General features: G+C 45.6%; 2 protein-coding genes across 4 annotated transcripts; one reads left to right on the top strand and one right to left on the bottom strand.

The window, feature by feature from the left end:
* Positions 1-2,153: 2,153 nt before the first annotated feature.
* Positions 2,154-8,799, bottom strand: LOC101761578 (peptidyl-prolyl cis-trans isomerase CYP23). Of its 2 annotated transcripts, XM_004979583.4 has the most exons (10): positions 8,597-8,799; positions 4,638-4,751; positions 4,373-4,521; positions 4,004-4,076; positions 3,835-3,924; positions 3,692-3,731; positions 3,499-3,581; positions 3,360-3,397; positions 2,605-2,629; positions 2,154-2,455 (listed from the first exon to the last, which is right to left on the bottom strand). In XM_004979583.4, exons 1-8 carry the CDS (start codon positions 8,726-8,728, stop codon positions 3,377-3,379), a joined length of 702 nt encoding a protein of 233 aa, XP_004979640.1. In that variant the 5' UTR covers positions 8,729-8,799; the 3' UTR covers positions 2,154-2,455; positions 2,605-2,629; positions 3,360-3,376. The 2 variants fall into 2 exon arrangements, with proteins under 2 accessions (XP_004979640.1, XP_004979639.1); XM_004979582.4 differs by lacking the exon at positions 2,605-2,629.
* Positions 8,800-24,892: 16,093 nt separating this feature from the next.
* On the top strand, positions 24,893-27,496 carry LOC101761190 (F-box/kelch-repeat protein At1g26930). Of its 2 annotated transcripts, none has more exons than XM_022829296.1 (3): positions 24,893-25,051; positions 25,195-25,325; positions 25,507-27,496. In XM_022829296.1, exon 3 carries the CDS (start codon positions 25,641-25,643, stop codon positions 26,943-26,945), a length of 1,305 nt encoding a protein of 434 aa, XP_022685031.1. In that variant the 5' UTR covers positions 24,893-25,051; positions 25,195-25,325; positions 25,507-25,640; the 3' UTR covers positions 26,946-27,496. The 2 variants fall into 2 exon arrangements, with proteins under 2 accessions (XP_022685031.1, XP_012704068.1); XM_012848614.3 differs by having other exon boundaries at positions 24,894-25,046.

The raw sequence follows: 27,496 nt of genomic DNA, 5'->3' as shown, positions 1-27,496 counted from the left end.
TTGTGTAGTGCTCGTCTGTGAGCTGATCGATCTGATTCCGCACTTCATACTCACTGATCTACTGTGTGTGTGTGCGCACACACTCCATACTCTATAGTAGGGAGGCTGCTCTTTTGTGCATGGACTGAAGAACGTAACGCGCCCAAGTGGCCAAGTGTACATGTCCTTTTTGGCCAAGAGTACGAGCATGTTCTAATTAAGGAGCGTATATATGTCAGCTGCCTGATCTTTTCCACGTCGTCGATGGATATCCAACCCTGTTACATTTTGTAGATATGATATCTCTGACACTAGCTCGCTTGTTGGTCTCCCGAACGGCGGCCACACACTCTCGCAACGGTTTTTTCCATGAAACCATGGGCACGAGCAACGCAGGCTTCGTCGTTTTGTTCCATGGTTTCACGCGTGCTCGAGAGATCGCACGTCGTCGTCGTCGCAGCATGGCATGGAGCTACTAGAAACGTGATATGCCTACTCGCCCTAGAGTTATGAGCTTGGTTTTCAGCAGCGTTAGTTAGGGCCACTTCTCGCTCACATGAAGAGGAAGAAGACGACTCGGACGGACACGGCTACCAATGCAGCGCAGACACCTACGGACGTGCGGTGATTATGGGAAAAGCTTGGCCATAACCCACGGCCCGAAAATTTGGCTCGGTACCAGTCTGATCTAGCACGATCCTAGCCGTGCCCGGGCTGACCCGGTCCGTCCTTAGTGTCCTTAGTGTCGGGTGAGTCAGCTCGTGGGCCAGCTCGGTCTGGCACAATTAACGGCTGGCCGCTCGGGCACGATGGAGGCACGTTTAGACATGCTTAGGCACGTTTAGTTGTAATTTGTATATATATTTGCATGTGCATTACCTCTAAATATATATGTATATATGTTTGTATGTATAATACCTCTAATTTTTGCCTTTGAAAATTTAATCTGATGAAGGATTTTTTTAGCTGAGCCGGGCTAGAATGGGAAGGATGGGCCTTCATGGGCCCGACGGGCCACTAGGCCAGCCCAGCACGACTAATAGCCCTTAGTGTTGGGCCTAGGCCGCTGCTTCGGCCCATGGGCCAGCATGGCACGGTACGGTTATTATCCAGGCCTAAACGGGTTGAGCCAAACCGTGCTCGGGCCAGGCCGGGCCGCGCCGCCCATTTGGTCATCTATAGTTATGGGTGCGGCTAGTTATCATCGAAGGCAACAAATTCGTCACATGTAGCGTCAAGGTTGGATCAGTTGCACGCACCTATGACATCTATTCTTATTTGGCTCACAAGACCTAAAGAAGAAAAGAATCAAATGCATGTACCCATGCATGCAAGCGAGGACAAGTTTGATGACATCATCGACATGCATGCAGTTTTAAAGTTTAAAAAAAAGTCATAACCCATAAACCGAGCATCTAAATTAAATTCCGATTGCACCATTAATCTTATTACAACAAAATCTTCAAAATAAGACTACACTCGACTATGTTTGGATGAAATTTATTTATGGATATTTTTATGAAGGTGAAAATATTTTTATGATATGTATATCTGGAACAAATTATACAAAGTTACAGAACAAAATAACTATACACATTGAGCAAATTATATGAATACATAGAACAGAACAAAAATGTATAGATCTGGAATAAATTGTGCAAACTTATGGAACAAAAATTTGTACGTCTGGAAGAAATTATATGAACTCGGTCAAGAAAATGTGCAACCTTGATTAAAAATATGAATAAAAAAAGTTCGTCCAAATATAGCCAAGTGGAGTCTTGTTGTGAAGCTTTTATTGTCAAAAAGCCAATGGTGCAATCGGAATTTAATTTTGATACTCGATCTAAGATTTATAGTTTTTTAAGTTCCAAGCAATTTTGCATGTGGGATAACATCAGCAGTTTTGTCTCTCGATAGAAGGTGAGTGGTGAAATTGCAGCATATCCGATGTATAGTATCCACCGGGCAGTTACTGCCGGTAGCAAAACTATAGTTTCAGACAGCCTTCGTTCAGTCGACCACTAGTCACTGCAGTTCTGTGTATTATTAGTTCTTTTCTTTTTAACAAAATACAGAGATCAGACAACCTAAAACAAAACGCATTTTGCTTTTTCATTACTGCGAGTAACCTGTGCCAAATATACACAGTTCAGGTCTCCAGGAGGCAGCCATTTCATCTTCTCTGAGAAGCATGTTTCATGACCATATATAAATGTAGGTGTGCCGGTCGTAGCATACATTGTCTTGACAAAACCAAGCTAAAAACAGGAGATGAACTGAGACTTTGTTGCAACTGTGGCAAACAAAACCCACCGAGCATGTATGTATGTAACCACATTTCTATTTAATTTAGCATTATAGCTATAGCATCGACTCATGTAACACTTTTGAGTACATTTAAAGGCATACAGCATGCACATTCAGGGAGCAATTCACTTTCCATACAGTCCGTGCTGTGCCTCAGCCATCAGCCCTGCGTTGCATCAAAGGTAAAAAAAATTATAAGGGCAGGCAGTTTGTATTGAAAATTTCAAAGATTGGTGTTGCTCATGCATGCTTGAGTTAACCAAGCAATATTTCTGGTGCGGTTCAAAAGAAACGATTCGTTTTTGAGGTATTCACCTACTGCACTTGACAAGTTCGTATCCTGGAGGAATAAAAAAGAAACTGCACATTATGATTTAGGGGAACAATATATTACAAATAAATTATGTTAACAATGTTACATTGGTACAAGGAAACCTCCAAAAGGAAGACGGACGGAGTTACTTTTTGAAAAAACTACTTGATTATGACCCCCCATGTGTTTAAGGTGTAAGTTAATGAACACAGGACATCTTGGATGGAGTCAAGTACAAGACAAATGAGTCTACCTGGGTCACTAACAAGGGCAGCCATCAATCACTAACGTGAACATGGTACACCTTGGATGGAGTTCTTGTCAGCATTAATTTCTGCCAGACTAATGCACTCCGTCACATGTCCCTACTCATATTTAGACCAATTAACTATCACACGCCCAGTCCCACTCGGAATGATAAAAAATGAACATACCATTTTGGCAAGCCTAGTAGCGACTAGTGAGACTGGACATCGTGGAATGCAGGTACTACATGAGTGCAAGGATCAAATTACCAGGTCACTTACAACAGCATTAGACACATGACTTTAAATATCTGGATTGTACAAGTCAACTCGGATGGCAATTTTCATACTTGGTAGTTCCATACTTCCACTGGAAGATCCCTTATTGTGTGATCAATACGGAGACTACTAATCCTTTTAAGCATTTAGTATTTTCATTCCAACTGTTTAACACATATATCAAGTTGCTGCCTTGTAAATGTTATACTGAAATCAATAAGCAAGTGTTTCACCTGACATAACTCCAGCATCAAGCGAAGCATTTTCTTCTCTGCAAAAGAAAAATGAAAACGGCATGAGTTGAACTTTGAATATTTCTCTGAACAGGCATATGCTAAGAAGAATTGTCTTCAATATTTGTAAGATTCTTACCCATCGCTCAACTTCTGATGCTGATTCAGAAAGTCTCCTCCTAAGAATAGATTTTTCTGCTTCGCAACTCTCCATATCAATATCTGCACAAGGCCGGCCATTTACTATTGAGAACTGCTGGCATTTCAAATCCTAGATCATGTATAATGCTATGTTTGCTAGCTTTGCATACAAAATCTTGGGTCAGTCTTACCATAATAGTATGTTGACAGGATGTCGATTCGCTCGATCGGCTGACAAAAGAAAAAAAAACACAACATTCACTTGTCACTTTGTCAGGCATACTATATATAAGGGTCCTGTGCATGACACAGAGCTCTTGCAGTTGACACGTACCATCACAAAAATGCCTTCTCTGCGGGTTGGAAGCCTCTCTAGCTTTCTCAATGTATCGTCACCTTTAGTGACCCTCCCAAATACAGCATACTGAAATTCATTATGTATCAATCTCAGACCAGTGAAGTAGCTGATATCGATTATGAAGCTTTGAAGTAGTGTTAAACACCTGGCCATCAAGGTGTGGAGCATCGCCAAGAAGAAAGGAGAAGGATGAACCGCCGCTGTCTGGATCAGAGTGCCTTGTTGAAGGAAAAGAAAGATTTATAAGTTATAAGATAACTATTAGCTAATATGCAAATTCTAAATGCTTTCCAGGGATTTAATAGATTCCTATGGATATGTACATAACTATACAGATAGATGAAGTATGGAAAAACCCCATGTAGTGGTATTTATATTTTTCCTAATAAACAACTAGATAATTCAAGGATGAACTCTTCAACTGCGCAAAAAGATACTATATGCTCATTGTTTCAGGCCAGAATCATAAGAAAGAAAAGTATTAGAAGTCTGCCAAATTGTATACAGAATGTACCTTCCCATGGATAGGATTCCCCTGACATGCTTGACACTACTAAATTCACCAACAATTGTTTTCTCTGCTTCTCTTTTCTGCTCCTCATTCATTGGGGCGGTTCTACCTCCTACAACAGCAGCAACTTGTGCCACAAAACCCTTGTCGACCTGGAAAAAGGCAACATAACATTATATAGATAAATAAGTAGTTTGCGAAAAAAAATTAAGGTTATGTTGAGCTATTGACATAACATTATAAGCAGGCAATTTAAAGCGCTGAATACCCTGAAGATATGATTTGTGTTGTAGCATCCAAGCCGCACGAGTTTGAATATGTGGTCAACAGTCTTAGGCGCAACATGAGGAAAGAAACCGAACTCAATATCACCAAAATTTGTCTGCAGGTACAATTGCAACAGAAGTGTGATGATTAGAGCAGGAGCAAACATTACCAAGAGTTGCATGCTAAAGGTAGCAACTACACATGATCACCCTTGATTTGTGAATTCACTATCTGGGATTTAGAACGTGAAATGAAACAAAATGTAGACGGTTTCCAACATTAGAGCATAATAAATTCTGAGACATCTAGTCCCTCGAAGTTTCCACCCTTTTAGTGACTGAATCAGTTGTGCTCTGCTAGCAGCCCTTGCAATGACACTCATGTAGAAGCTACGTTTATATCATGAAAAATTCCACAAGTGTACTTTGAGGGTTGAGTAATGCTAGGTGAAAACAAAATTAACATAAAGCAAGAGTTAAAATAGCAGCTTAAGTATACTATCCGGCTACTTCCATGAGGTGAAGCTTGGCTAGAAGAAGAGTGGTTGCAGTCACTGTCTAATGGAAGATGACTCCGGTCCACCTTCTTGGACTCGACGAGCATCATGGTGGCGTTGGCCGAGTACTCCAGGGTCTCAGCGAGCTGTATGGCTTCCGTGTCACACTTGTAGGACGTTTCGACATCGCCGAAGATGGAGAGGACGCCGTTTGGAGCCAACATCTTGAGGACGATGTAGGTATGGTTGGGGATCGCCATGAACCTCGCTAGCATTGGCATGCCAAAGATGGTATGGTAGGAGGTCTTGAAGTTGGCAACCTTGAAGGTGAGATGCTCGGTGCGGTTGTTGTCAGGGATGCTGAACGTGACCGGCAAGATGACTCTCCCGATAGGATAGGATCCTTTGCCGGATACTATGCTGTAGAACGGGTCTGCGCAGGGAAGGAGCTGCTCGAAGTTGAAGTCCATGCGCTTTAGGGTCTCGGTGAAGATGATGTTGAGGCCGCTGCCACCATCGATTAGCACCTCGGTGAAGTCCATGTGCTTCAGGGACATCACTAGCGGGTAAGACCCGGGGTCCGGGATGTGCACCCAATAATCTTCCCTGGAGAAGGTTATGGGCATCTTCGACCAGCGCAGATACTGGACTAGTGTGATGGAGACGAAGTGCACTTCCCGCCTTTGCAACTTGTGCTTGCGATTACTGCAGAAAGCTTTAGGGCCGCCGATGATGATGTTCACCTCCCGCTCGGCGCGCTAGAACTCACCGTTGTCGTTGCCGGCGCCCTGGTTGGCGTCGGGGTTGCACTGGTCATGGTGCTCTTCTCTGTGTTGGTCATCGCGGCCATCGCGGCGGCATTCGTCGTGTCAGCGGTTGTCGTGGTCGTCGCGGCGGTGATTGTCGCAGCGGTTGTCTTCCTTGCAATAGTCGTTCCGGCAGGGCCGCTTGTATTCCACCAGGGCGTCGAGCTCTTTCTTGAGGACCGTGCAGTCCCGAAAATTGTGGTGTGCGTCCTTGTGGAAGGGGCACGAGGTATTCAACGTATCGTCGAACTCCTCTTGGAGGAAGGTTGCCTACCTCATAGGGTCGGCTTCGGCGGCGAGGACCTCGGGGGCCCACTTCCGAGGTCAGGAGGGCTCCGTCCTGAACTAGTGCTGGTGGTCTTGGTGAGTCGGCGGTTCATAGTCATTGTTGTGGCGGTGCTTGCCGTCCTAGAATTGGACGTTCTTGGCCTCATGTGTGTCGGCGTGAAGGTTGACGATCTGCATCATGTGTTCGACCGTCTTGGGAGCGGCCTGGAACATGGTGCGGAACAACGAACGGTTCTTGAGGCCGGTACGAAAGTACCAGATGATGTCAAGGTCTTCAACATCAGTTAGCCTGTTGCGGTTGTCGAAGACGGTTACCGTACTCGCGGAGAATTTCGTTTCCACTGACGGACTTGGCCGAGATTTTCCGTGTTTCCAGGTCAGGTGTAAGTAGCCTGATAGTTCTAGGTGAAGGCTCTGGCGAGCTGACCCCAAGTGTCAATGCAGCCTCGTGGGAGGTTCTCGAGCCATAAGAGAGGTGTGCTTCTCATCACCACCGGGAAGTAGGCGGCCATCTGGTCATAGGTGCTGTTCCCAGCCTTGACCGCGATACAGTACGTCTTCAGCCAGATCGTCGGGTCGGAACGACCATTGTAGTTCTCGTTGATGACTGGCTTGAAAGTGAGTGGCCACTGGATAGCCCTGAGGCAGGGGGGTGAACGCAGCGAACCCGTCGATGTCTATGTCGTCGTCTGCCATGAGGCGGTACTGTACCGGCAGGACCCTGGGATGTGCGTCGTTGTCGTGCTAGGGTGGATTGCAGGCATCGCCAAGGGCGTCGTAGTGACGGTTGTAATCGTCGCGGCGGCGCAGCTCCTCCCGGCGGTTGCGGGCCTCCTGTTTCGCGTGTCCCGGTGGTAGGGTCTTCAGATTGGATCTGGAAAGACTGCATGAGTTTTTCGTAAGACATGACAGCCGAGTTCTTGATGCCAAAAGGGGCGCGAGGGGAGCCCTGCGCCGACCTCCCGGGGTGTAGTGCCACCTTGGAGAGATTGATGCACTCAGCAATGGTGTTGCTGATGCAATCTAGCCACGCAATTAGATCGGAGGGTGTGGATGGGTGGGTTGCTGCAAGGATGTGTGGGATCCTCTCTAAGAGAGAGGGATCGCCGACCTGCTAGGCAAGCGGCTTGATGATCCTCGGGTGAAGACCTTGCTCCGTCGATGCAGATCCTACGGAGGCCAAGCTGGCAATGGACACCGAGTTGGCGATGGAGGTGGTGGAGTCGGAGTCCGTTTGCATGCTCCCAAGCGGAGCTGGATCAGATTGGCGAGGAATTCCTTCATGCTCTCTAGGAAGATGACGTCGGGGCGGGATGCCATCGAGCTCACTGAGGAGGATCTCATGATCAACCTACCTAGCGCGCCAACTGTCAGATTTAGTGACCGAAAGTCCACTAGGGGGTTAGCCAAGTGGTAGGTTTGTAGGCGAATGAGATCGTAAGACCAAGAACTCGAATGGTAACACAGGGACGCAAGGTTTAGATAGGTTCGGGCCTCCGGAGAGTAATACCTTACGTCCTGTGTTCTGGAGGATTGTATCGCTGGTATGAGACGCCTTCGATTGAGTTATCCCTAGCCGCCTTATAAAGGCTGACAACCTAGGGTTATAATCTGATGAGATCTAATTCTAGTCGTTTGTTATATAGAAAGCAATCAAAGTCAGGTTACAACAAGTATCCCGTGATATCCGAGCAGAATCCATTCGCCCAGCCTCCGGACTTGCGCTCCACGTATCTTTACGCCTTGGCCCGCACGACATGGTTGGGCAGGCCCACTTGTCAGGGCTGACCAGTATCCTGGTCGGTAGAGACCCATGGGTAACCTTATCCCACACGGACGTTCGAAGAAACACGACAGCATATCAATCTACTTGGAAGCCAGTCGAGCCCACCATTCTAGGGAAATTCATGCAAGAGTAGCCAGCTGAGCACCACACATCCACTAATTCAATGTTCCTATGTCTGTAAAAATGACATTTTCTAACATGTATGGAGACAATGAGTAGAGCACTACCACCAATTCACAGTTCTAGGCATTCACCAGACCACCCAAACCCCTCTCTCTACTCGCAGCTCGCAAATCCAACACAACCCCAGTCCCCAGCCACATTGCCCACGCCGAGCCAATTCTCGGAACGAATCTCGCAGCAGCAAGAACAACGCCCCCGATATCCTCGCTCAGATCCTCCCTCGATTTCCCAGCCCCTCAACGAACACGGAGGATCCAAGACTCTCGGACCCGATTCCTCCCCGAGAAACCAGTAAAAATCGCCCCTTTTTGCGCGAATTCCAGGCGAGACATCGCCGGCGAATCTCGAAGCGGCAAAAGAGCGATATCGTGGAGGCAGGGGTTGGAAGGTTTGCGGGTGACCTGGAAGACGACGCGGGCGGATCCGAGGTTGGGGTCCGAGGAGTAGAACGTGGAGGCACCGTCGGCGCAGACGACCGCGACGGCTAGGAGCGCCGCTGCGGCGGCGGCGGCGTGGCGGAGCATCGCCGCCATTTCTTTCCCCCTTCCGGTTTTTGCTCCGTTTGGTTTCTGTTGTGAGTTGTGAGGGCCCACTGTAGGCGTCTTCCTAACTAAACCAACTACCTTCGCTTTGATTTTTTCCCAAACACGTTGCAGAAAATTTTCCTTTAGTAACTAGTAAGAATCAGAAAATATGTTTGTCGAAAAAACATCAGAAATAATCAAAGAGAAGAAACAGTAGCCACCACATGATGACAAAAGAATATGTGACTGGCTTTCGCGTGTTGATAAGTGCACGTGGAGGTTAGTGAGGCTGTTTTAGTCATACCTGCTTCACAGACTCGCATTGTTCTTTGTTCGGGGTGTTTAGTTCCATCGAATATTTGGAGGCTAATTAGGAGAATTAAATATAAGCTAATTATAAATCTAATTGTACAGATGGAGGCTAAACGACGAGACAGATCTATTAAGTCTAATTAGTCCATCGTTAGCAAATGTTTACTGTAGCAGCACATTGTCAAATCATGGACTAATTAGGCTTAATAGATTCGTCTCGCTGTTTAGCCTCCATCTATGTAATGGATTTTGTAAATAGTCTACGTTTAATACTCTTAATTAGCATCTAAACATTCGATGTAACATGTGCTAAAAATAAGCAACCGGAACCAAACGAGCCCGAAATTTTGTTAATTATGTTTCATATTGTAACCAGTGAAGGAATGGGGACTGATTTGTTGATATTCCATCCCCACTCAAGAACCCGTGAAGGTTGTGAACTCAAATTAGATGTATGTTTGTTTGAGCTGTAGTTTTTGGAATTTTTTGAAAAGTTGCTGTTAGATTTATTTTTTGAAAAGCTAGCAATAGTTTTTAAAAGATGTGTTTAGCTTTCTAGATTTAAAAAGTAAAAAGATCAGAAGATCGAGCTTTTCATCCTTCCATATGAACTCAGCTTTTCTAAGTTTCTGATTTTCCGAAAATTGCATTGCTATTTATCTGACTTTCTAGGTTCAAAAAGTAAAAGATCAGAAGATCGAGCTTTTCATCCTTCCATATGAACTCAGCTTTTCTAAGTTTCTGATTTTCCGAAAATTGCATTGCTATTTATCTGACTTTCTAGGTTCAAAAAGTAAAAGATCAGAAGATCGAGCTTTTCATCCTTCCATATGAACTCAGCTTTTCTAAATTTCTAATTTTTCGAAAATTGCATCGCTGTTTATCTGAATATCTAGCTTTTCATATTGAGAAATTGACAAGAAACCCAAACAAACATAATCTTAGTGCATGCGTGCAACTATGAGTAAAAATGTTGAACACCGCTTAAAAGTTTCTTTTTTTCAAGGGAGAGAGAGCGTATTTAGATAGACGGGCCGTGGATTGCATCGTGCGCAACTACTACTGGGCCTCCTATCTAGCCATCGGAATAGGGAAGGTAACTTGTGGCCCAACTCCAATCCCATTTCCTCCTCTTCCTTCTTCCCTGTCTTCCACCTCTGCCGCCGCCACCTCGTCCACCAGCCCAGCCGGCAGATGCCGCACCGCCCGCCCACTGTCCACCGCCGCCTCCACCCCTTCCTAACCTAATTCTTCTCGTCACCCCCGCCTACCGCCCGCCAACGGTGACCTCGCCGCCGATCCGCTTCCGCCCAGCTCCCACCCCACCGCCAAGTTCTCCATCCCCGACCTCGGTTTCCCGCCAGCGCACACCGCACGAGCCGACGGCGGCGCGCTCCCGAGCAAGCGCAGCGGCAGCCGACGAAGGAGATCGTGCGGCCGAGGGTGGCCGCACAAATCTCCAACAGTGGAAGCTACATACCACCCGGGCTTCAGGAAGAGATTCCCGACTACTAAGCGCCTTAATTGGGTAAAGCCCGCTGGCTTAGTTTCGGCAACTTAATTGGGCCAGAAGCCGGAAGGCCGGAAAGACGACGAGCGCTCGGCGCTTGGCCCGTTTAGCGCGGGGACTGCAGGACGTGGCCCATTCAGCTTGCCAGGCCGCTAGCCTTTGTGGCCGCTTCCAATTTTAGCTTCCCCCCAAGCTGCCATTTGAGCTCCCCCAAGCTTCCTCGCGAGCCAACAACGCTCCCATCTCTCCCGGAAATTCAGACGACTTTCGTATGAACCGGGATACAACACTGACGATGACACGCTGTATGTCCAGGACATGATACTAGCACATACTACCTCTGATTCCTTTTATTTGAAGTTCCCAGGCCAAAATTATTGTCTGAAACATCAAATAAAACGGACCGTAGCAGGTAGCAGCTGCCGTCTTCGTTCAGTCTACACCAAATCTTTCGGTGCATCCGCCACAAAAACACATGGAATTTTTCGAGACCTGTCTAGTTTGCAGAACAAACCATGGGGTGACAGGATCATCTGTTCTGAAGCGCACGCTTCTAACAAATAACAACCATACTGATCGACGATGCCTAGCTAGATGGGCCATGGATACGATAAAGTACTAGCTAGATTAAGACTTGGAGCGGATTCTAAGGATCCAAGACATGAAGATAAACCCCCACGCACACATCAGAGCCGTCATAAATCTGTTGAAGGAAAGGCATTTCCCTGCACATCATCAGTGAAACCAAGATGAAGTTAGCAATTAATCAAAAGCCTTTTCCTCTTCGTCGCGGCTAGAACTACAAAAAATAAGAACCAGCTAGCTGTTAGTTGTTCATCCCTGAGGAACCAAAGATAATGCAAAAGCAGGAAGGAGCTAGGGGCGTTTTAGCTACCGTAGCTTTCCGATTAGCATCCAAGACCTCCATTTCTGCTGCCCATGCAGCTTCCCGAGCCGCACCTTCAGCTGCCCGTTCAGCTTCCCAAGTTGCCAGTTGAGCTTCCAATTCAGATATTTGGAGGTGTTCTTTCAGCCTCGCGAGCCGCCGCCGCTCCAGCTCTCCGAGAAATCTTGCCCGAACTGGATGAAAAAGGTTCGAGCGCTCGGTCCTCTGATGATGACACAATCCGCAAACGCCGGCATGCCAGTTGATGGAGAAGTGTTGGAATGGTAGGGCCTTGCAGCCTGCAGCATGCATAATGCACACACACCATTACGTCATGCAGGACATCAAGATTATTAGATGAACGTGAAGTCGTGAACTTGCGATGAATCCATGTTGATAACTGATAAGGATATGCGAGTTTTTCAGTAGTAGCCTAGTAGATTAATCTCAGTCATTGGATATTTTTATATAATTATTTTTAAACACTAGTACAGCTTAGTATTGTGTACCATAAAAGAGCTCATGTACGTGCATATAAGAGTTTTGTTCCCAAGGCGTACTCTACCACTGCTGGAGAAGACAATGACCATCTCATGGCGATAACTGATAAGGATGCGAGTTTTTCAGTAGTAGCAGCTGCTTGAAATACTCACAGAGCCATGGATCTCACGGTAACGAGGAGGATGCGCAGGAGCTCGTCGTCCATGGGCAAGATCACCGAGGAGCGTTCTGGCTTCGCCTTCCTGACACGGCAAGATACACCAGAACAAGATGATGATCAGAGCTTTATTGATTTTCTGGTTTGGGCGACAGAGATGATCTAAACTGAAATTATCTAGCTAGTGAAATCTGAACCTGCAAAACAACACCGAAAAAAAGAAGAACAGACAGACGGCCGGGCATATACCGCAGTACGGCGGGTGGCCGCCGCCCGCCGGAGCGGATGACGGCGACGCACGAGGCCCGAGGAGGCTCGTCGGAACGGACATATACCGCAGTACGTTAATAGACGGGCGATGGAAATTAACTTGAGAGTACCAGTGTAATACAAACCCACTGATCATGTTTAGTGGATTTGTACATGTACACGTTTCATCGACCAGTCGTATGTAGGGATGGTAATTGATCAGGATCGTTATACTTCTTTCACAATACAACACAGCTCTAATTAATATATTATGAAAAAAATAATTAATATTTTAGCAGGGTCTCGAACTTTAAAATTGTTAGTCTAAATTATTAGACACTTGCCGCCCTTAGTTGTATGTTACTAGGAGAATGCAGTCGACGTGACTGCGCGGGCTCACTAGCTAGACCGTGGCTGGCCGGCAGCTCCAGCACCCGGGAGAGGACTGCTTTTACTCTCCCGAAGTCATTCTCAACAACTGTTTTTGTCTTTCTTAGAGCCAGTTTCGCAGGGCTCCGGCTCCGGCTCCATGCGCTTACCGAAGCACGGAGGAGCCGGAGCCGCACCAAACGGCATTGACCGCGGAGCTATTTTTTGACACATTTGGGAGGAGCCGGAGCCGTTTTAGACCTGCATGGAGGAGCCCAAAAAAGTGGCTCCGCGGCTCCGGCTCCGGCTCCGCACGAGGAGCCCCTCGCGAGGAGCCCTGCCAAAGGAGCCCTACACTGGTTGGCTCTCTACTTCGGGACGGTTTCCTACCCAACACACAGAGCGCGGCGACGGAGGCTGTGCGGACCGCGCGGCGAGGCGTTCGTCGAGTCCGCCGGAGCGGAAGCCCTCGGGGAGCAGCTGGGCAGTGGACAGCCCAGAAGCCGTCGAGGCGTGTGCTGATGATCCAGGACTGGAGGGAGTAGTTGGCGCCGCCAGCTGGCCCGCCGATGGAGACGAGCACGAGGACGCCGCCGGCAAGAACCGGCCGGCGGCGACGGCGAGCCAGCTGGCCGCGCACGCGCAGCACACCCATAATGGTCTCTGCCACGACGAAGCGCCTGCAGAATCGCGAATACGAGAAAGAATACCGGAGGAGAGGGTGTCGGAGATCCGTGCGCGAAGGAGAGGAGGATGCCACGCCGGCGCCGGGCGCCGTCGCCGTGCCGCGGCGTCGCCACCGACCGACCCAGGGGGCGGATGGTATTTGGTTTACCGTCCGGGGGGACGGTAAATCCGTCCGGGCTAGAGGGATTTTGAGCCGTACGATGCCGTCTCCGCGGCTGGGATCGGACCTGGAGGGCTGGAGCGGGAGCGTTGGGTTGGGTCGCGGCAGGTGAAGGCCCAGCTTCCTGAGCCCATTACCTCGCTGACGCCCGGAGCGCCAGCAAGGCCGGTGCACCGCTGCTGCGGGCGTCGAGAAACAGAGCCGCGCTGCTCTATCGTGCTCCGTGTTCCACACAGTGACGGATCGGACGACGGCGATCGGTCGAGCTCGCCGGCGAGGAGGCAGGGACGACTAGCTCGTGTCCACGCTCTAACACGTACGTCCTCCCTCAGCTTCAGCTTGCGGCTCATCCATCGGTACCCATGCTTTGTTTCAGCTCTCAACTTTGGCAGGCATGGGATAGCCATTCTCCATTTTCCATCACTTAGATAAATGAATATTCATCTGTATCGAAAGGTGGCCATTCTATGTCTTGGTGAATTTTCAGGCTAATATTGACAAATTATGTATGGGCGAGAGAAAGAAGAAGAGGAGGTCGGGGGCGCCGGTTAAAGAGCTGGAGCGCGTGATTGTGGACGGGAGCGCGTCCAGGTGCGCGGCGCGGCAGCTCCGGGCTGATCTACGCGGCCATTCGCGACGGGGACGGTCGCCGGAGGTCGACGGCCGCGTGGCGACGTTGTTCTGAAAAGGTCGGGCGATGGGCGTGTGTGAACTGAATCAGTTCGGTGCCTTGGCTGCGAAACTCAACAACTTCAGCTCGAATTTCCTCCAAATTTTACATTGGCAAGTAACAATCTGCCAAAGCTAGAAGTGTAGCTGGATGATAGGACTATAATTTTTGTAAAGGCTCTCTGGTGTTTAGATAAAAGGATTGGGATATAAATTGGGTCAAAGATGGGGACAAACAAGAGCAAAAGGGATTACAGGGTTCAGAATTGCAGACTTAGAAAATTTCAGAGTTGGGGCTGGATTCATGGGTTTGGCTGATCTTTAACCTTATATTTGAACTGACCAACAAAGTTTTCACACCTCAAGAGCATACTCATTAGAAACTAGATAGAAAGAAGTACAAGTTTTATGTTGACAGAAAGTTGAGTGTTTTGGCAAAATAAATTTTAAAAACCACTCAAACATGGCGACTTTAACAATTTCCCACACTTTCGGAATTTGATTCAAACAACTTGTGAATTTCATATTTTAGTTGGTTTGAACTTGAAAACTTTTTCATGATTCAATTTTTGGTTCATTTGAATTTTCAAGCAATATTTAGGCATAAATTTCATATTTTTCACATTTATGCTTTTTCACAACATTTAATTAGAATTTTAGCATAAACCTTCATTTGAAAAGTCATTTAAAGAACTTTCAACTAAAACACTAATCAAAGCAATTATGCATGAATGATGAATGGTAATAACATGCTATGCATATGATCAACACTTAAGGCACATGATTAACACCTGAGGTGTTGCAACGCACGGGTCAGAACCTAGTAAGACAAAAGCGGAGACTGGGGATGATTCTCCTTCAGCCACCCAATCTCTATCAGGGCGACATCAGTGTATATTAAAACGACATGTACTCTGAACTGCAACGAGTGTTCTCTGTGTATGACACGAGACTGATGCTTGTATAGTAACTAGATTAGGATAGAGATATAGTAAATGTACAGATCTATATTCAGCAAGTTAGATGACAATGGACCAATAATTGGCACTGCATTTCACTAGTCGATCGATGCCATCGCATTCACACGCACGTGTTCAAATAGTGCACGCGCACAAGCTACTCATGCTAAGTGTCATGTAGCACAAAAGCGGTGATCTAGGGGTGTTTGAATACGAGGTGCTAAACTTTAGCTGGGTCATATTAGATGTTCGGATGCTAATTAGGAGGACAAAATATTAGCTAATTACAAAACTAATTGTACAGATGGAGTCTAATCCATGAAACGAATCTATTAAGGTTAATTAATCTATCATTAGCAAATGGTTACTATAGCACCACATTATCAAATCATGGACTAATTAGGCTTAATAGATTCGTCTCGTGAATTAGACTCCATCTGTGCAATTAGTTTTGTAATTAGACTATATTTAATACTCCTAAATAGTATCCAAACATCTGATGTGACAGGTGCCAAAGTTTAGCGGGGTATCCACCCCTACCTGTGTTAGGTATAAGATTTGATCCGTCCAGAAAATGTTGATTTCAAACGCAACAAATATAATATCGACATGACAATATATCATGTAGCAGTATAGCACAGGTCATGCTCAGCAAATGCCACAGTAATCCGCTAAGAATTTGTCAAGACATTTTGTCGTGGATTCAGACAAATGTATCCAAATTCGCGTTGTTCACCAAGTTTGAATCCGGGAGCCTGAACAGTAGAGACCGTTGTTCCGGCCGGCACAACACAGCCAGCTAGTTTGGGCTGGGCTAAGCGTGAGGCCCAACTAGTTGAGCCCATTTTCTCGGTTCGTGGTTGGGCCGGCCTGATTACCGACCAGGTTCTTCGGCAAGAAAGCAAATGACATTTTGTTTGGGCCGCCTCTTCGTCCTTTGTCTGCTTTTCTTTCCTTGAGAAAAAACATTACGTCCCGTTTTGTCCAGGCACACAGCAAACATAATGAGATCACATCATGCACACGCCACTTCAACTCTTCCGGTGAATGCGACACCACAATATGATAACGCAAATGGTAGCTTATCTTGCTGTGTCCCTGGCTAAATGATTGGCAACAAAAGTGTATAGAAATGAAAGGTCCAAGGCTTTTGCTAGTCGAAGAGCATTCACGGGCAATGCCAACACAACCCTAATGGAAAGTCTCACCCGGCTTGAATTTCTACAGATGCTTTTCACTCGGATTGGAAATACCATGCCTCCCTTGAAAAAAGAAAGAAAGGCAAAGGCCTTGTACGCTTTTAGAGTCACATAACTATAACCTGCACGAGAATCTGTACAAACTTTGCCTAAAGCCAATATTCATTGCCGGAAATAGCTTGGTCCTTCTCCACTTTTACCTAATTTCTTGCCAGCGTGGCTTTTCTGATCCCTAGATTTCTGCTAAAAATCTTGTACGACTCACTGGAAAATCGACATACACGTATGTATTTATGGAGAAACAAATCAAAAATGTTTTTTTTATATAGTCGCATTACTGCATTACTTACATAGTGAGGTGTAGATGATAAGATGGTGTGTGTGCTAGAGTCGAGCCAAATGGGACTCGATGAAATGAGCGAATTTAAAATTATTTTGGAATTGAAGAAAGGCGACCGCTGCACAAATAAATTAAAAAAAAGGAAAAAAAAATTGCAATTCTTCCTCGCAGCAGTTGTGCACACATATTAAAGTGTGAACCTAGCTATGGGCAATGGGAAAGCATCCATCTACAATGATGCAAGAGAAAAAGGCCGCTGGCCAACTGTTTTTGGAATATTTTGGTGACCGGGGAGAGTAGGAATTCGGCCACCTTTTTTTCCTGCCGAGGCATTTGTACCCTCTTGCGGTGGGCCCGGCTTGCCCACACCATGGCGTCCTTTCACCCCCAGCACTCCATTGAAACCATGAGCGTTTTGGCATCGCTTTGAGGTGTTCTTGGTTTCTAAGCAATCACCTTTTTGCCTCTTTACGTGCCTTGCCAAACTACAAGACCTTCCTGCTAGCTCCTGTGCTGGACGATGGGAAAAAAAGGGCTCGCAGATGAGGTTAGCTAGCTAGGGTGCCTTGGACACTTCAGGGTTCTTCAGTTGTCATACCAAGCTAAGCATGGGCTCAAGAGACTTTCTGGAAGAGCAAAAATAGGATATTAAAAAGGTGTGTCATGGATCACCTGTGTTTTCAGGGAGCAAGTAAGCTAGCCTTTTTTTTCCAAATGGAAACTTCTACATATGTGCACAACAAAGAGTTTTCTTGGTTTGAGACCATCTAACTTTTTACCCCTAGTAGTATAGTAGGTGGTTGGCACAGGTAAGTCAATTAACCATGCATGGTAATTGGTAAAAATATGCAGAGCCCCAATTATTTGCGAAAAACGACCATGCATGAATGCTGAAGGTGAGAGGGCGGTACACATCATCAATTCATCATGCATCAAATAACAATCAGCCTCATGTCATTGTCATTAACTAGTCAAAAGTGGATTGAGAGAGAGTGCACTTATGCCCCAATCCACTCACTGCTCGTCTGCTCGCTCCTCCCTGGGCCGCAAAGGCTAACGAGAAACTAACCAACCACTTCCCACAAACGTAAGGGCACTCGTCACGTTGACACGTGTCCCGCCACCACCTCACCATCACACTCCTAATAAACAAATGTTATGTTATATTTAATGTATAGGGATTATTGTAATTCCTCAGTGGGGCAGTGCTTTCGTCCTATAGTATATGTGTATAGTCTTTAATTTTATTTAAGCCTCCTTTGGAACAAAAGGAAAAATGAAGCAATTCAACCAGCAGCTAGCAATTTGGGCTTGAATCCATAGGAAACTTTCTTGTAAGGCTCTTTAGAACAAAGATTTATATGACTGGTTCTTACAAATCCTATGAAATCTATATGGAATAGCTTGATTCGTAGGAACTATATGAAAGAACTTACCAATTGGTTATCCTCCGTTATATTATCACTCCCTCCCATTGAAATCCTATGTTTCTCGTGTGCTCCATCCAAACTATTATTTCTGCACCTTCCGTACATCTCTCCGTTCCGTAGGGCATTCTATTATTCCTACGTTTTCCCTACTCTAGCACTCCCTCCGTCCTAAAAATAGCTATGCTTTAGACATAGTGTATTGTATATCTAATAAATGCATAGTAAAATTTATAAATTTAGAAAAGTAAAAACAACCTACAATTTGGGACGGGGACGGAGGGAATACAAAGATCTCCTAACCAACACCAGTATTCAATTTCTTTGTAAGGACTATTATTGTTTATGTGTGCGGCCACGCTCCATAATTTGTACGTTCGTACTACTTGTATACTCCCTTTCCAATAATGATCAATTTGGTGCCTCGTCACTGTAGTACTCTCTCCAGTGATGACCGCTACTCACAAACTTTTCTTAATTTCAAGAAATCATACGTGTGGCAGTGATCTTCCCAAATCCCAATCAATATCCAAGAACTGGGGCCCAAGATAGCTATAAGCGCCCTAGGGCTAGGGCATGCATGACATTGCCACACCGTACGTGACCGTGACCAAAGCTGGCCGGGTTTGGTGACGCTGATGGACGACTAATCGCCTTTGTAATAGGAGAAGATCAGAGCTGGGAGCTCGTAATCCGATGTGACGGCGGCCTATGGGCAATGATTGTGTTTCTTCCACGACGCCGGTGGTGTGGTGTGTTAGATGGAAGGAGGATGGAGATGGAGATGGAGATGGAGATGGAGATGGAGCTGGCTCCGATGGAGATGGCACGTTTGTACTACGCAGGTGGGAGCAGAGAGGGATGGAGAGAGCGAGTCAAGCGCGCACACAAAGCGCGTGCATGGAATGGATGGACGAGTTCCTGGATGGCTGGCTGCTAATAACCTATTTGATGGTGATTTAATCTGGACGGCACTAGCTAGTGTGTGATGGGTAATGATTATTGTTTAGGACTTTTGTGTGGCTCACGCACTTTATCTACTGATTGACCGTGTCAAAGTTTGCTCTGGATATGTCTGGATGCATGCCTGGGCTCGACATGGTCTCGTAAAATAATGGTAATTAATCTCTCAGTTTCAAGTTGTGGATCTCATTTTAGTTTTGTTTTAAGTTAAACTCAAAGTTTGACTTAGGACACTAGATTGTACTTAGGTCACTTTAGTTTTTTTTCTAAGTTATATACTTCTTCAAGTTTGTAGAAAAACGTATTAATATCTACTTACAATACCAAATAAATATAAATTCAAGACATGGTGGATTTAATGAAATGAATGTGATATTGCGTATGCTGGTGCGTATTTATATAAATTTAGTCAAAGTTCAAAAAGTACGACAACGACCTATATTTTACAATGGAATATTTTACAATGGAAGGACTATAATTTAATATAATATTTATTTTCTCTCTCTCCTCGACAAAACCTATCGCCGGCCAAAGCCTGGACACACTCCTTTAAGCAAATGGTACTTATATTAATTTAATGTTCATCACCAAGAATTAAGAACGTACTATATATTATGAAAAGAATACCAAGAATATATCATCATGCTCTCTAGATCTCCCTCTAGCTAGATTCCATTTCCATATATCGGCATGTGGAAAGCAAGGTGCCCAGCTCTTTTGGCAACCAACCCTTAGCACACAAGCAGCCAATGCTCTGCAACCCAGAGCCAGAGGATCGGACTCGTTCAAATCGGCGCAAAAACTAGTAAAGCGTCACGGACCTCACCGTCGTAGCGCCCCGGCCAGATGCCTCACGCAGAGGCCAACCGAATCAAACGCCTCAGGTGTCCATGCTCTCCCTTCTCCCTTTCCGTTGTGTGGATGCCAACCGGCCTCCGGTTGCTTTCAGCAGCAATGGGGGTTGCTCTCCTGCTCCGATGACCTCCAATTCCACTTTCACGCATGGAGCATCGATGCCAACAGTGATGGATGGATAGCTAGCTGCTTCTGTGTGCTGAACCTTTTCCAATTCTCCAATTCTCCATGAGGATATATGGAGTTCGATGGAGTGGAAGTTAGGTTCTTCATATATGATGACTCGTGCATGGTGATGGTCCAGAATTAAGTTATGTATATTTACAGCATATTATTACATACATGATCTATGTTGTATGCATGAAAGAAAGCTTTAGGGTTGTGACAAACTAAGAACGGTGTCTTCTTTGGGGTAGAATCGGTTTTGCCTAACCAAAACGTGTTTCAATTATCCTTTCGGTGTTGATCAAGTTGTGTCACTGCTGGAAAATGGACCTTTAGTCCCGGTTAGTAGAGGTCAAATCTCCCAAAAATCCATCAGGGATTAATTTGTCAAGATAAAAAGGGATCTTTTAGTCCCGAATCATCCTCCCAGGACTAAAGGCCCCCTTTAGTCCGGGTTGGTTTTACTAACCGGGGCTAAAAAATTAAAAAAAAGCCGCGCACGCCCGCTGGCCGCACCCGCCGCCCACGCGCCGCCCCGACGCCGCTCCGCCCCGGCCCCGGCCTCCGCGCCACTCCGCCGCTTCGAGCCCGTGCCGCCGCTCCGCACTCCGCCCCGCGCCGCTGCTCCGAGCTCCTCCCCGCCGCCGCCTCGGCGCCCCAGATCCCTGGGGGCGTCCTCCTAGCCCGTCGTCCGCTGGCCCCGTCGCCCCGCCATCCACCCGTTCCGCCACCCCGCGGGTCACGCCTCGGCCACCGTCCCGCCTTCCGTGCCTGCCCTGCCATCCCGCTGGCCGCCATCCCACCGTCCGCCGCCTCGGCTCCGCCCCGCCGTCGCCAGCACCCACCGCTCGGCCACTCCGCCCCGTGCCGCCGCCTGGCTCCCCCGCGCTCCAGCCCTGCCCTCGTCCCGCTACCGCTCCTCACTCTTAATGATGGGCAAGCAAAGGGGGAAGGGGAGGGGCAGCAGGGGGAGGGGGTGGCCGCACGCGCCAGAGAGGAGGAGGAAGAGAAGGAGGAAGGAGAGGAAAGACTTGGCGCTGGAGAGGAGGAGGAAAGACTTGGCACTAGAGGAAAGACTTGTGCGTGGTGGAGAAAAAGACTTGGGTGTTGGAGAATATAAGGACGTGACCGGGACTAAAGGGGGAGGGGGAGGGGGGTTTGTCCCGGCTGGAATTACCAACTGGGATAAAAGGAGGGCGTGTTGCTACCAGATCTTTTCAACTGAGACTAAAGCCCCTCCCGTCGGTATCCTTTCAGTCCCTCATTTTTGACCGGGGACTAAAGACCCTTTTGTCACGGGCCCAATGTTAATCGGGACAAAAGGGGTTGAATGAAATGTCAATTCTCTATTAGTGTGTGTGGATTTGCTTTCGTTGGTACGGTGCAAATGGATGACTCGGTCTTTTTTAGCACGTGAGAGTGTTAAGGTAAGTTTGGCAAGGCTCCAACTCCAGCTTCTCCTGTGGCTCTAGCTGAAGCCCTACCAAACGATTTTGTCAAAAATGGCTCCATCCCTGGAGCACTGAAGGAGCCGGAGTTGTTTTATATGGAGAAGCAGAAGAAAAAAATGACTTCTCCGGCCGGCTCCTTTTAGAGCTAGACTCCTACCAAACTAGCCCTTAGTAATATAAAGAATGTAATATAAATTCTTTAGTGCTTCAATTTGACAGTGCATGCACTCTTGTCTGCGCTTGCAATGGATCGCTGTCAATGCTAATTGATTATAGTCCACTGAGCTTACTTGGTGACATGCATTCAAAGATGATATTTTTGTGTACAAATATTTAAAATGATTAATTGGGCTTCTATCAAATATTCCATGATGTACTATACATCGACATTAATTAGCATTATGTAACCATCTTGAATTAAGTAAATAATCCTCAAGGATAATGTATATCAGTCTCCAGCACTTCACTGTGGCAATCATGACATCAATTCAGAAAGGCCTTCATATACTTCAGAGGCACTGTATCTGGGTACAGAGACAAAAAAAGTTTGTTGAAATTAACTGTTCATTTCATATATACATATACTAAATAATTCTATAGAAAATGTGCTTAGTTCCATTAGACATGACTTAAATTCCCAAAATCATTTATCAAAAAATGCTGTATTATCACCTCATTGCATAATTATGTTTCCTATCGGTTTATCAGAGGAAATTAACTGCTGCCATTCGATTTAAGGGGCATTTTAAGATTAAATTACGTGGCGAGGCGGATTACATCTTAAAAAATAGCAATTCTCCATATTTCTTTTTCTTTGCAATTTCTTTTTTCAAGTTCGAGGTTGTATGGGTGTCAGTCATGATCAGTCATCCATCGTACTACTCCCAGAGACAAAAACGGCAGCTCGTACATAGTACACTGTCAAATTCTACCTTCTTTTGGGAATGAAATGGAATCCCATTTCTTACCTTGGATAAAAAGAGGCCTGGGCTTCTGACGCCTGACGGCTGTCCTTTTGGCACTTGGAGCATGCAAAATGCTAGGATCACACAGCTAGTACGTGTTGTAAGGCAGACATACTAAATGTAAAAAAAAAATCCCCCAATAGCAAATAATAGATTATTTTCACTTCTAAAGAAATTATCTTATTTAACGAAGTCAAATTTACAATTGATTTGTTAGCCTCTCCATGTATGGATCAAACAAATTTACTAAGTGAGTGCGCTGCAAACAATTGAGGATAAAAAAATGTCATGGTTTGGGAGAATTAATATGTAAAAACCCACGCCTATCTGGGGCAATTTGTGGGTAAAATTCGTGTAAGTTGATATACTTAATGTTTTGGTGGAGTGTACAGCTTATTCACAATTAAAAAACTTCTTTAATTCCAAGAAAAGTAGAACCCCACCTGAGAAAAGAGCACCAATCGTCTAATCATATGGTTCCAAAGATCTTTGGCAGATCCTTATTTCATGCTGTACACATGCATGCACAAGATGGGCAATGCACTCATCATAGATTGCGGCTTGACTCGAAGATCAATGGACATTCTAAGCCGCTTCAAGTGTCCCAACTTGTTATACTTTTAGGCTCTGTAGTCACAAACACATAGAGATATTGTTGTTCTCATCTAATTAAGAATGTTAGTTTATAAATATCACGTTGTGTACAAACACAAACCATTTGCTCACCTACCTACTAATAATTTACATACTTTCCATAGTGACTGAGGTTTGGTGCACCATAGCTCGTGTTACTTTGTTTTCTTTGTTCCAATTTTATGGAGTGTTTCCCGAAATGGATGATGATAGAAGTGTAGAACACTGAACCCGTTGCCAAAGAAAATTAGAAGAGTTGTATCAATCTACTAGTTAATCGTGGGAGTAACATTTTGAGTGCAATGTTCCGGAAATCCTTTGGTCAATCCTTATACTGGGCATGCAAAATCAAAGATATGATTTTTAAAAATATATGATCTTGTTGTGTGAAAAAATCATACATATATATGTATATATGAATTAGGGATTGAAATATCATATCCACATATTTACTTTAATTTCAAGATATCACAAACCTATTTACACCATATATCCAACACAATACTAGAAAAGCATATTTGTTGGATATATCCATTACTCACTATTTACAAAAGTAGTTGTAGCTTAGCATGGTATTATGCCATAGCTTATGAACACTATGTACATTGGTTTATCATTTTCTCCATAGTCAAACTAAAATTATAAGGCTATAATAAACCATGTGGAAAGCACATCATATAAAATGACTTCAATTCATTGACGGAAGATAATATTTCAATGTTGGGAGAAGCAATAGAAAATTAAATACTGTCTTGTTTATTTCTCCAAACATTGATAGCCAAGATTTAATTGATATTATGTCGTTTACTTTTTTCCTCAAACTTTGATCAATAATCTTAATTTAATTGATTAGTTAAGTAAAGTGAAATGAGTAACCCTAGATTTGTCATTTAAAACTCATAAAGTCTACCTTGCATCTTTACCAGTTTTCAAAACAAATGAAAAATGTCATCAAGAAATATTAAGAATGAAGGGAGTATATCTCTATCATTAATATCAAAAATTATGAAAAACCCTTATGGATGCCACCTATATCTCTTATCTCACCATGAGTTGGCATGTAATGTAAGGTTGTAGTCCAATAAATACCTAGCCAACTAGATACTCCAATATTTACAACAAGAAACCACAAATCCCGCACCTGCACATATGACATCTCATTGCCATATCATACATATCTCCAAAATCTCAACAACATTTTACAAACACGACGCGCGGAATACAAAGGCTATCCATCCTCAGCATTTAAAGCCAAGGAAGGAAATAGTACAACCCACACATCATCACTACACTTCCAACAATTAAAGTTACAGCTTTTGCCACATCTTATGCATATCCTTTGGCATAAAAAACACACAATAGCTAGAAAACGGACACATCGAATACACATCACTCTATCGTTAGCATTGATCAACAAGCAAGAAACAAATAAAGTTGGAGACTGTTCTTGAATCTGAATAAAGTTGGGGATGGAAACCACATCTCCCCATGTCATGTGTGGCATCCATGGATGGATTTTAGCAAAACGGTGAAGCCTAAGCACCAATATAAATACCGGGCCAAAGGGGCAAACCTTCTCCATCACCACCTTCCACTCTCTCCCTTTCACAGTTGGAGTTGCTGATAGAATACAAAAACAGGGGAGAGAAGGAAAAACAAGTTTGAGAGAGAGAGAGAGAAAAGAAAGGTGGAGGAGGGAGGAGAGAGAGGGAGGGAGGGAGGGAAAAAAAAAAGCCGGGAGAGAGGGGAGGTGGGGGATTGATAAACGCAGCGCCGAAGCCTCTGGCTCGGCGGCGCCCGGGATGCGGCTCAACTGCTCTGCTTCCGGCGGCACGCCGCTGCGGGAGGCCCCAATGGCGCGGGATTGATCGTTAAGTTGTGCCTTCTTTTTTTTCCCCCTCTTGATTTCTCGGTGTGAATTTCCGTGATTTCTTGAGTCGCCCGGTGGACTCCTTGGGGATCTTGGTTCTCCTGAGTGCTTCTGATGGAAAAAGCCGGATCTTGGTGCTACTCCTCAGGTTCCTCAGGTGCCGGCGGCGGTTGAAGGTCAGACCTTGCCGGTGGAATGTACGGGCGGCAAGGCCCGTTACTTCTCCCGCAATTCGAGATCGGCTCCCCTGATTGCGCCCGCTTCTTGGTTGCTTCGGAGGTAAGATCGGTTACTTGTGCTACTTGCTCCCGTGATTTGTTGCATATTTGGGGGGCAGGGGAGATTTGGTTGGGAGTATTTGATGCAAGAATTTATGTGTTCTGGATCTTGCAGCTGAAACGGTTGACATTATTTGGGATTTTGCGTTTTCACCTGACCAACTTGTGCTCTCACCTTGCAGGTTCAATCCTGAATTTGAGAGAAAAAGGGATTGTTTCCAGTTTGCTTTGCTTGTGTGGATTTGGCTGCTGGAAGATTCATGCAGCCTTTAGGATTGCTGTAGAGTCGTTGTGAAGTTTGAAGGCTGCTCTGGTCATGTTGGGGGACCAGCGCATGATATTGGCCTTAGACTCAGCAACCTCATCAAGCTCGGCCCCTGGTTTGACCCTCTCTGAAGATCTCACTTCTGGAAGCAGTAACTGTGTGACTGAGAGCCTGCAGGTGCCGTGTGCACAGAAGGGAGGACAGGTGGAGGGTCTGGTGAATTGTTATAGGAAAAAGAATAAGGTCGGCAGTGGTTCGGGGAATCCTGCAATCGAAGGTTGGGGCTCCAATATGGAGGATGGTGATCAGAACGGCGAAGTCAACACAAGTGAACTCATCAGCGGGATCGGCCGGGAGTTGGCAATCTCCTGCCTGCTCCGTCTTCCCCGATCTTACTATTACGATGTGGCATGTGTTAACCGGTCTTTCTACTCCCTTGTAAGGTCTGGGGAACTTTATAGGTTGAGACGGGAGGCCCGGATTGTCGAGCAGATGATCTATTGCTCATGCAATGTGCTCGAGTGGGATGGTTTTGATCCGTGCCGCCAAAGGTGGTTCAGCATCCCTTCCATGCCTCCCATAGAATGCTTCACACTAGCTGATAAAGAATCCCTGGCCGTGGGCACCAATATCCTTGTCTTCGGAAGGAGGGTGGAGGCCCATGTTGTGCTGAGGTATAGCCTTCTAACTAACTCCTGGACAACAGGAGAGATGATGAACACACCGAGGTGCTTGTTTGGCTCAGCAAGCTTCGGCGAGAAGGCTATTGTAGCTGGTGGTATTGGTGAGAATGGTACATTGAGCTCTGCTGAGCTTTATGATTCCGAGATGCGGACATGGACCACTCTTCCAAGCATGAACAGGGCGCGGCAGATGTGCTCTGGTTTCTTCATGGATGGCAAGTTCTATGTCATTGGCGGGAAGTCTGAGAAGCACAACGAGATCCTTAGTTGTGCTGAGGAGTTTGATTTGGAGAATGGCACCTGGCGATTGATCCCTGATATGGCGCGGGGCCTTAATGGTGGGTGTGGTGCTCCACCTCTTGTTGCTGTTGTGAATAATGAACTTTATGCTGCTGATTATGCTTCAAGGGAAGTTAGGAAGTATGACAAGGAAAATAATTCTTGGATCACTCTTGGGTCATTACCTGGGAGGTATACATCAGTACATGGCTGGGGCTTGGCTTTTCGCAGTTGTGGAGATATGCTCATTGTCATTGGTGGAATGAGTCTTGGTGGTAGCGGGGTGATTGAAATTTGTTCCTGGGTACCCAATAATGGATTGCCTGATTGGAAGATCATTGGCACCCGCCATTCCGGAAGCTTTGTATACAACTGTGCTGTGATGAATTGTTGACATACAAGGTCTATTACATTATTAAAACTGTACATCTTGACCAAAAGGAAGGATAAAGAAGGCAAATTCTGCTGAGCCTGTTTACTCCTTGGTGGGGGAATATCTTCCCTCTGGCATTTTAGGCTGAGCTGAAGGTTGGATAGAACTTTCTCATGTAGCTTTTTACTTGCTTATGTCTAATCTCTTCATTTTAATTCCATTTGGAGGGCCTGCAATTGGTTTCCGGAAAGTGGGACATGCAGTGCAGCATTAGATTAATAATTCGGTGCAACCTCAAACATTTTGATCTTCCCTGGGTACCTTGATCAAAGTTTTTTAGCTCCAGAGATTAGCCTTACATTGGCAAATCATTTGCCCATAGATTGTAAGAAATAAAGGAAGAAAGAAATATGTCCTTGTTGACAATTGTTGTCTTTTCTTGGTTAATAGTGATTGGAGATAATTGTGAAACATTTCCTTGTATTTTATGCAAGTTTTTGCAAGATCTGTAGAGTATGAGGAGCATGAGTACTCATCAGTTGTGCCGTGTTATGCTACTAATGGTGTCTGAT

Source organism: Setaria italica, chromosome VIII (assembly GCF_000263155.2).
Source record: "Setaria italica strain Yugu1 chromosome VIII, Setaria_italica_v2.0, whole genome shotgun sequence".
NCBI lineage: Eukaryota > Viridiplantae > Streptophyta > Magnoliopsida > Poales > Poaceae > Setaria > Setaria italica.
The sequence above is the reverse complement of the archived record's forward strand: the minus strand, read 5'-3'. Positions and strand labels throughout refer to the sequence as shown.